We start from the raw sequence: 9,626 nt of genomic DNA on the forward strand, positions 1-9,626 counted from the left end.
CTATCGCAACCTAACCCAACCCATGTGTATTCCCTGGTAATACAAAAGTGGACACACAAAATAAATTTCTTTATCCAGCTCACAAAAACAAGTGTTACTCTCACTGTTAATTGGGAGGTTGCAAGGCCAGTTCAATAATCAAGGAGGATTATCTGGAAAGGTGCTGAATGGCAGGTTTTCAACAATAGGGCAGAATAATTCGACTGTAAATCTATGCATGCAAATGCATGCCTACTTCAATGACATATTGGATATTAAGGCCATTATACGTATGAATTGATATGTAGAAACATTGATGGTGGTTCAGAGATTTTGCAGCTATTGGATATATTGGAGATGGAGTGTTTGGTCAAAACCCAAAGTTCAATGGCGTAATGTCCAGCAGTCTGTAAGAAGTCTGAAGTATATGTTGAATTCTTGTCAGTGCTTCATGAACTTGGCTCTTACGTCAACTGTGATGTGACCTGGGTGGCACAGTGAAGATGGCTACATACTGAAACGTATCTCTCTGACCAAATTTCGTAATATGTTAAAAATCAGTATAACAAGTATAAGGATGGTATAAAATAAAAGAACACAACATCTAAAGCCTTACAAAAGATAACTTTATTTCAAAATGCAAGGTGAATAGTACTGCATTAAAACAACGAAACAACTTAACTCAGTCGATTTAAAATAGGTCTCAGTTATTTACTGAATAAGCCTTAATTAATCATAAATACATTTTACACATAGCTCATTCTAATAAAAATCTAACTTAATGTAAATATAATTGTTTTTTTATGCTGTTCGATGAACAGAAATATAAAGTTTGTCTAAATAGGAATTATTTCATGAATTTCCTGGATACAAGACAACTCTACGCTCGAAAAATCTTTGTGTTTTACATGTGTGCTTGCTCGCTCGTGTCTTGTGTTCAAATATTTAATTTAATTTTAACTATTTCAATGCATTTTCTTTTCTTTTTGTTAATAATGGGAAGGCTTGATTTAGGACAGTTTTGGAAAAAGGGTTGGAATCCGTTTTTACCACAGCACACAAAAAAAAAAATTAAACTTAGGAATTATATTTCAAAACACCACTGAAATAAATAAATATTTTGATTATACTTTTAAATTACAATTACATATATTGAGCAAATGAAACTTTGGCCTTTTTAAATTTATGGTTTACCATATAAGCGTTATACAGATGACTAACAGTTCACATGAATCACGGGGAACTCGTTCCGAAAGACCGTAATTGCAAGCGTATTAAGTAAACGGCCATTCGGCAAATCGGAAGCCTTGAAATCAATCTTAGATTCATTTTAATCGCATTTCGAGTCTCTTAGCGCATGCTATCAGGCCAGTCACTTATTTTAAATGCATGAAATGTCATAGTACAGCTAATAAGCTAAGTGTAATTTCATATTTCACAATTTTGTTTTTATGTAAATTATTGAATGGTTAACAGTTAGTAATCAATGCATTTTAAAAACCCATAAAGCTCATTACCATTTTGACTCTCAACAAATCTTAAATTTCTATAAGCTCTTAATTCACAGATCCTCTCCCTAGAAAGAATTATATACTGATTGTGATAATTATATACTATATAGTCAATATGAAAGCTTAAACGAAGACTATTTTAGAGAAGAGTTGCATATCGGTAAAACTAGCACTTAGAAGTAAAAAGACTAGATCACATTCTTTGATATACACACAGCCGACTTAGTACGACAGTTATATATAACTGTTGTTGTTTTTTTCTCTTATTTATGTTTTTAATTTTTTTTTTTTTTAAATAACATCCCTCACAAGCGATTAGCAGAAAGATGCATAAAATCATACAATGGTAAAAAGTATTTGCACACTTTTTCATCAATAAGCAGTTCAACATTGCTACAAACATTTCAAAAATATAAAGTACAAGTATTAATAATTAATTAAAAACCCTTAGAAAAGAGTATGTGCATTATTTGTTTACTTGTTTATTACACATTTCTAATTCTTAAGAATATTTGCAGCTCTTCTTGGTAGTTCAGAAATGAAATTTTTAATAACTTAGGGCTGGATTTTCAGTCTGAAATCGTAAAGAGGATATCAAGAGAGAGGTACAGCCATCATACAGGACATCTGAGTCATCAGACCGAGAATGTTCCTGTCTGTCAAAAATGAGGATCAAAGGGACCCTACATTAAGCACCAGCTGATTCACAATCAGGAGTCATGGCAAAAGGACCATAAGAAATTCTTGAAATTTCAAAGGACTGGGGGGAGGGTAGTCACCAAAATAATGCTTTCACAAGAGAATATATTAGGGAGGGTAGTCACAAAAATAATTCTTTCGCAAGAGAATATATTAAGGAGGCTGTCAGCAAAATAATGCTTTCACAGTGAATATATTACAAAAATGTTTAAGTTATTAGGGAAAAAGGTTACAGTTTCTAATAAAAGTTCTATTTGTTTGGATCAGCTGGTGGTAAAACAATTTGGCGAATGGCACAATGAGAATTTTAAAAACAATAATAATAATAATTTGGGGACCGCGGTAGCCGAGTGGTTAGCATGAGAGACTCTCACGCCGCGGTCGTGGGTTCGATTCCCACCGTCGCTTCTGGCTTTTTTCACAATAACCCCCCGCCCCAAATTTGAACACACATACGAATTGTCACATGGCTAATATGCATAGTTCATAACGCCAAAAAAAAAAAAATAATAATAATAATAATAAAATAAAATAAAAAATAAATAAATAAATGCAGAAGTGTATGTATACTGCACCACAAATGTGAGTGCTGCAAAAATAGGGCTACAAAACCAGTTCATTTTTTTTTTTTTGCAAGACAATGATCTGAAATTTGTGGCTAAATTTTTAATGAAGCTCCTCACACTTCCACAATCACCAGACTTAAATATTACTGAACATTTACGGTCCTACTTCGACTGAAGAGTAAGAGAATAAAAAATATTAGGGAGAGATTATAATAATTTAATGAACTATTAGTCAAAGAATGGGAAAAAATCTCCCAGCGTTACATTAAAAATCTTGTCCATTCCAATGCAAAGACCCCTACAGGCAGTTATAGATGCTAAAACACTGGACATAACATTAAAAATATTAAATAAAAATAAAACATATTAAATAATAAAAAATAAAATATGTGCAAATACTTTTTTTATCCAGGAATTTTATTGTTTATTATCTTCTGTTCTGTTACCTTGTAAATTCTGTTCACTTTCCTGAAGTCAAAAATTCCAAATAACATGGTATGCAAATAGTTTGTGCTGCTACTGTCATCTTCATAGCATGTGAAGTACAAGAAAAGTAGTGTTATTGAAAGACAAGCTTTTTCCATAGGAAAAATATAGAAATGATAGAAAAAATACATGACAATTCTTTCTTGCTGGTTTAAAGCATTTTTCAATAGGCAGCATTGAAGCAACTTTAAAGCATATATAGCAAATTTAAAAGGCTTTAAGGATAATTTAATTTGCCTACACTGAAATGTATTTTTATATATCTGAGCAACTTTTATTTATTTTTTTCCATTTATTTATTTTTATTATTATTTTAAGTTTGAAATAAACTATTAAGTTTGAGTCGGAGGGAAAAAAGAGGTAGTTATCACTTGTAAGAAGTGTTTCGCCATTTTGATCTTAAAATTGCTGTACCATTTTAAAAGGTGAATCCTATGACTTTTCAGTTTAAATTTATTCTTGTTATACAACGTGCCATTCAGCTCACTCCAATCTTTTATAAATATAATCGGAGGGTTGTATTTTTTTAATAGGCGCAATGGCGCTACGCATTTCCCAGGTGTCATAACATCTTCAACGATAGGTGTGCTTCCAAGCGAAATAGCTTCATATATTCGGTAGCATTCTGTGTTTGCACCAGTTGGACATAAAGTAAAGTCAGAAGAATTGAGAATATTGATGTAACGATTTAAACTTGTTTTTGTTTCTTTTGCTGGCCACCTAAAAACCAAAAATCAAAAACATTTATTAAACACTTGCAAAAAAAATATAGTTTTGTGCTGACAAATACAGATATTACTTGAAATACGAGTTTGATAAATTAAAAATATTTTAAAATCAAAATCGTGGTTAAATTCAAGTCAGTTAACATTTTATTAGAAGTGATAGTATTTTGTTCAATTCACAAGAAATAAAATCCCTGCCCAATATTTTTTTACTAATGTTAATGTTATAATGCTGTACTTACACATCCCGATCAACTAGTAAACAGTTATGCTTGAATGATGAATGATTCAAAATTGACCTTAGAGCCTCCCTTGAAGATCCTTTGTAGACAGTGCCAACGAAATTACACGTGTACTTTCTTTTTTTAAATAAGTTTACTTGAGTTGCGTTGTATTTTGGAAAATGTCGGTATCTGAAAAAAAAAAGTTGTACAATATCTGTTATGAGTAAAACACTGCTGACAGACTAACCCTGCGAGGATAGGCAGACCAAAATGATCAGTTAACAACAACACCATTGCATATGTTTGCTTATGTATAAATTGCACATATATATAATAAAAATGAGAATAAAAAGAAAAATTGGTAAAGTAACAGCAGTTACTATGATGTAAAAATTTTAGAAGCCTAATTTTGACAGTCTTTCCTTTCGTGAACTACGATGGATTTTTAAGTTGAGATGTGAGATTTTACATGTAAATTCAGATGTGTGGAATAGGGGTAAACTTTGGTATATGCTCCCTGTCCAATTCTTGTTCCATCGAGACCGTTTAACTTTTTGGCAGAGTGCTCGATTTTGGGTGAAATTCGGCTCTTACACCTTCGACCAAATTTCATTCAAATCCAAAGTACTCCTGAACTCAGGGCAGATGAGATTCAAACTCGAGACCATTACAGTTATGAGTCACCATGTTGGTGCTATAACTGCATAACCTATGGGATTTTACTAGGGAATAATTTGAAAAAATATAGTAAAGTGTTCACCCCCTTGTCCACAACGCCTAATAAATAGTTGGATGTTAAAACCTGTATGATAATGATTTTTTTTTATTTGGCTGTTTCGTGGAATTTTATTGTTGTTTTTAATAATGGTAATTAATTAGTAAATGTAATTTACTTACGTGGCGACACCTAAAGGCCATTGGTAAACTTCTTTGTTGTCTATTAATGGGCTGTCGTATACCATGAAAAGGACATCTATCGGCCCTCCTTTAGACTTCAAGTATTTTGTTATCCAATTATCTTCACAGTTTTCACTCCCCAAAACTATTACAGCGAGTTTTTTTAGAGATGTCAATTGTGGTATGTATTCGAGCCAATTCAACGCATTGGTCACATGCTCTAGAGTGTGCCCGTTCAATATCAGAATTAAATATTCGACTGTTTGTGGTACCGTGGTCTGGATGTACCCGGGCCCGCTTAAATAGTAGAAAGTCAATCCGTTCAATGTTATATTTCCATTGTTGTAAAAACCATTGTAAAATGATTCTGTATGCCCATTTAGAATATGAAACCATAAGTATTCCGCTATTGCTGCCTTGGCCCAAATCTGTATGTCGCGTTTGGGCGGTAAATAATTCCACTCATTTGATATATGTTCAACATCTGAAAACAAAGAGAATTTGTATATTTTATTAGAATAATTGTATTAATTCAATGGTGCAGGGTTTGACACCAGACAATGGCATATAAAACAACTTAAGACAAAATGAAATAAAGCCTGACCTAACACCCACCTTAAAATAAAAAGGATTTTTAAAAATTAATTAAATTGTTACACTGTGTCTGACAAAATAAAAATGTTGGAACCTTTCTAAATAAAAATTCAGATTCCATGTCAGTTTGCTGTCAAGGTACAGTCCTAAGTATTTGACTTGAATGAAGTCGGTATCTCTTTGATGTTGATGCACAACTGCAACACTGATTTCTCAATGTGAACATACACTGAGTACATTTTTCTTCATTCAGCCTTGCCCTACACTTTCTGTACCAATTTTTGTCTTAGATAGAATTCAAGGTAAAGGACAAAATTGCATTATCATTAAGTGGTGATGACAGTATTAGGATGTAGAGATAGGTCGACTGAATAAATGATATAAAGGCTGGAACCTAGAATGATCCCTTATGGGACACCGGCTTGAATCTGTCTGACTTCCGAGAACTCGTTGCCTCACTTTAAAGCAGTGGTCTGTGATGCAGGACTTCAGGACAAGATAATAAGAAATGGAGAGGAAGTGTTTTAATTTACAAAGCATGCCCAGGCACCAGACCCTATTGAAAGGCTGTGCTACATCTAGGGATGCACCAAAGCAATAATTTTTATTCTCTAGAGCAGAGGAGATAGTGTCAACATCTCTGAAGCCTTGTTGGATCATTGAATGATATGAACATAAGCTGGATTGGTAGGAAGGAATGATATTATGCGTATCTACAATGGGTAAGAAAATTTTTATAAGACTACTAAATTCTAAGGAGTTATCTGTTAAAATATTTTAAAACTTTCAGATAATATTTTGGTAATATTTGGATGCCTACAGTTAAATCAACTATTAATGATGGAAATTTTTTGATAATGTTTAATGGGGTTAGGTTTGGACTATTTTGTGGAGATGAAAAGTCTGCAAGGCATGAACTTGAAAAAAAAATACGTTATACTAGACAATTTTAACGGGTTATCTGATCTGAAAATATTTTAACCATTTTCACATTACTGGAGAGTGAGATGGGTCAGGATAGGTTATGCAGAGTCAGACCATGTTAGGTTAGTAAAGTTAGAGTTAGGGAAGGATGTGTTTTGTTTTCACTATTTTACATGCGTTTCTATATCTTCCCCAATTTATGCTATGCCCGATCCGTCCTTAACCTCTATTACCGTTTTCTATGGTTTCCGACCTACATGTTTTCTATGTCGCCTATTTACACTTTGCCCGTTTTAGGCACTTTTCCAACGACATTTGTAATGCCTTGGTTATTATCATTATTTCCTTATTATCTCACAGGTAAAAGAGCTTGGATTAAACTAATTGCGATTCCGGTTATTAGCTGGTTAAATAACATGTTTCCCTATAAAATTAACTGAATATTCATCAGATTTAATTAAAATTAAAAAAGAACTGAAGCCTTACATAGAAAAGCACCAAACAGATTGCCATTTGCTTTATTCAAAATACCAACTCTATTTCAATGCGATGCTTATTTGTCTCGAAAGGAAGGGTTAGGGATAGGATAGGGATAAAAGAGGCAGCCACAAGGCTTTCTACTCCTCGACCTGATTAGATCTATTGTGCTCCTCTGTTTTTGTTTTTTTATAACTCACTGACCAGCTGCATGTAGTTAATGAAGGCTTGCCAGCGGCTTCATAGTGTAGCATCTTGCTTACTGCTTTTCCTCTCATAGATCCTTACAAAAACATCGAATGTGTTCTGCTGACTCTTTTTCCACCATATTTCTTCTGTCAGTATTCCAGTTCGGTGCATATACCTTCTTGGAAGGCTTGGATGACTTGGCAGAACCCCACAGTTCCATGTAGAGTTAGGCTATGTTAGGTTAGTAATGTTAGGGTTAGAGACAGATATGTTTTTTGCGCTGGATACACCCTTTTTTGAATGACAATATTCACGTTAGCGGAAAATAGGTTAAATAGGGTTAAATATGTATGATTAGGCTAGGTTAGGTTATGTAAGGTAATGGTTAGAGATGGAATAGGTCAGGTTAAGTAACGTTAGGGGCAATTTAGGTTAGGATGGTTATGGTAAGGGTTGATTCCATGTTTCTCCCACCATTTTTTAAAAATAATTTAAGGATCTAAAATAAGTTGACAAAAAAATTGTTTGTCACAGTGATAGGTAATAGAGAATTAACTTTATTTTTTCCAATAAGACCAACAAAGGGTTAGGTTATGAAGGATTAGGGTTAATGACTAATTAGCTATCTCTCTGATTCTTTTCCATTGATAAAGGTAGGAAGCGTTTTAGTTTATGAAGCATGTCCAGGTGCTAGACACTATCAAAAACATGGCGCTACATTTAGGAATGCAACCAACCTCTTTGTTCTCTATTACGGAAGAGATGTTGTCGATGATATTGAAACCTCGTTGGATCTTGAAATGATAAGGGCGGAAGCCGAATTGCTGAGAAGGCATGAATATGAGTATCTAGGGTGGGTATTAAGCGCTTTAAAAGGAGTCTTTTGAGGATTTTGGATATGTGCTTGGGAGGTTTGTAGGCTTTAGGAATAGATTAGACAGTATTTGTGGTTGTGGTACTTAAACACTAAACCGCATAAACATAACTGCAGGAAAAGATCAATAGAAGACAACGATTAAATAGAAAATGGTAGAGAGAAAAAATTGCTCCTAAGTCAAATTTGAATATTATGTTATTGAACATTATTATATTCCTACAAGGACAAATAAAAGGACTATATCTGCAAAAAACTTGGTACTATTCGTCTGACAACGTGAGTTATCAGTTAAAAAGCAAATACTCTCGTAAAGATTTAAATTTATACAAGAGCCGATAGGCTAGATCAGTAGTCAATATTTTAATACTTACTTGTAGCTGTGAAATAAATCAGAATAATGACAAAAAATATCACATAACCGATGCAATGTTTGTAGATGGATGGGCCCATTATTTTCCCAATTGGGTCCCCTTTGTTGGAAGTTAGGAACCGTGGGTTTTATTTCAACTGAAATATCCATCAAATTTCATTTTCTATGAACTAATAGATGAAAGGATGAATTTGTTTGTGATAAACAAACAAACAGAAAAGCCTCTTCCTCGCGGTAATGTTGTATCCAACTGGGTAGCCTCGATAGGGAAAACCGTGACCCAACAGACGGAGTCGTCTTATCATATATTTTTAAAAAAATTATTATTTTATTTTTGTTTTTATGGAATTTTCTTCACTTTTTAAAACAAATTCTGTATAATTAAACTAAAACACAAAACAATCAATTCGTATACACGCAACTCCTCCCCAGCAAATTAAGAAATTGTTTGTTATCCTTCCTTCTATACCTTCTACTTATTATTATTTACTGTTGTTTTCTTCTTTTTGAACTGTTTATTTTAATCCATTTGTAATCCGAACTTCACACAGCTTTTTACATTTGTTATTTCACTTTGAAAAGGATTTTTCCGGGTCAATTTGGAAGTTCTCTTCTATCCATTCTCCTATACATTCTATTTATTTTCTGTTTAGCATGTTTAAGTATATTTTCTTAGTTTTCTTTAAGAAGTTCTTGCTGCTTTTTACATTTTTACTTCTTGTTGAAACGGGCTTTTCTACCTTTTCGACTAATTTGGACATCCTTTAGTCCTTTTTTTACCCTTTTCCCTAAATCTTCTATTTGTCATGACTTATTGTTGTTTTCTTCTTTTTTAACTGGTTATCTTATTTTAATGGGATTCGTGCTTTATTGAACTTCACAATGGTATTTGCGGTTTTTTTTTTATTTCACGTTCGAAAGGACTTTCGAGCTCCACTTCAGACAATTTAGGAGTTATTTCTTACTCTTTCTCTTATACGTTTTATTCATTTTCTTTTTTGGCCTGTTTAAGTTTACTTTGAACGCGATAGATTCGTGCTTTTATGAAGTTCATGGAGATTTTTACATTTTTTATTTCATATTAAGAAGGAATTTTCGGGTTAAGCTA

General features: G+C 33.1%; 1 protein-coding gene across 6 annotated transcripts; it reads right to left on the reverse strand.

Annotated features, from left to right (window-relative positions):
• Positions 1-2,715: 2,715 nt before the first annotated feature.
• LOC106669996 (UDP-D-xylose:ribitol-5-phosphate beta1,4-xylosyltransferase-like) lies at positions 2,716-8,746 on the reverse strand. 6 transcript variants are annotated; one of them, XM_024226423.1, is made up of 6 exons: positions 8,520-8,746; positions 5,088-5,571; positions 4,209-4,379; positions 3,656-3,961; positions 3,155-3,223; positions 2,716-3,080 (listed from the first exon to the last, which is right to left on the reverse strand). In XM_024226423.1, exons 1-5 carry the CDS (start codon positions 8,596-8,598, stop codon positions 3,160-3,162), a joined length of 1,104 nt encoding a protein of 367 aa, XP_024082191.1. In that variant the 5' UTR covers positions 8,599-8,746; the 3' UTR covers positions 2,716-3,080; positions 3,155-3,159. The 6 variants fall into 6 exon arrangements, 4 of the variants coding, with proteins under 4 accessions (XP_024082191.1, XP_024082190.1, XP_014255436.1 ...); XR_001341011.2 differs by having other exon boundaries at positions 3,202-3,961; XR_001341010.2 differs by having other exon boundaries at positions 3,155-3,961.
• Between the last annotated feature and the right edge of the window lie 880 nt (positions 8,747-9,626).

Source organism: Cimex lectularius, unplaced genomic scaffold (assembly GCF_000648675.2).
Source record: "Cimex lectularius strain Harlan isolate CLEC.00 unplaced genomic scaffold, Clec_2.1 scaffold28, whole genome shotgun sequence".
NCBI lineage: Eukaryota > Metazoa > Arthropoda > Insecta > Hemiptera > Cimicidae > Cimex > Cimex lectularius.

Bases quoted from the DNA above. Each gene is read 5' to 3' on its own strand.
- LOC106669996 (XM_014399949.2), bottom strand. From the start codon at position 8,598: ATGGGCCCATCCATCTACAAACATTGCATCGGTTATGTGATATTTTTT. The intron at 5,572-8,519 runs GTAAGTATTAAA...CTTTGTTTTCAG, and splicing joins GATTTATTTCACAGCTACAA to ATGTTGAACATATATCAAAT. The intron at 3,962-4,208 runs GTAAGTACAGCA...TTTGGTTTTTAG, and splicing joins TTACTAGTTGATCGGGATGT to GTGGCCAGCAAAAGAAACAA.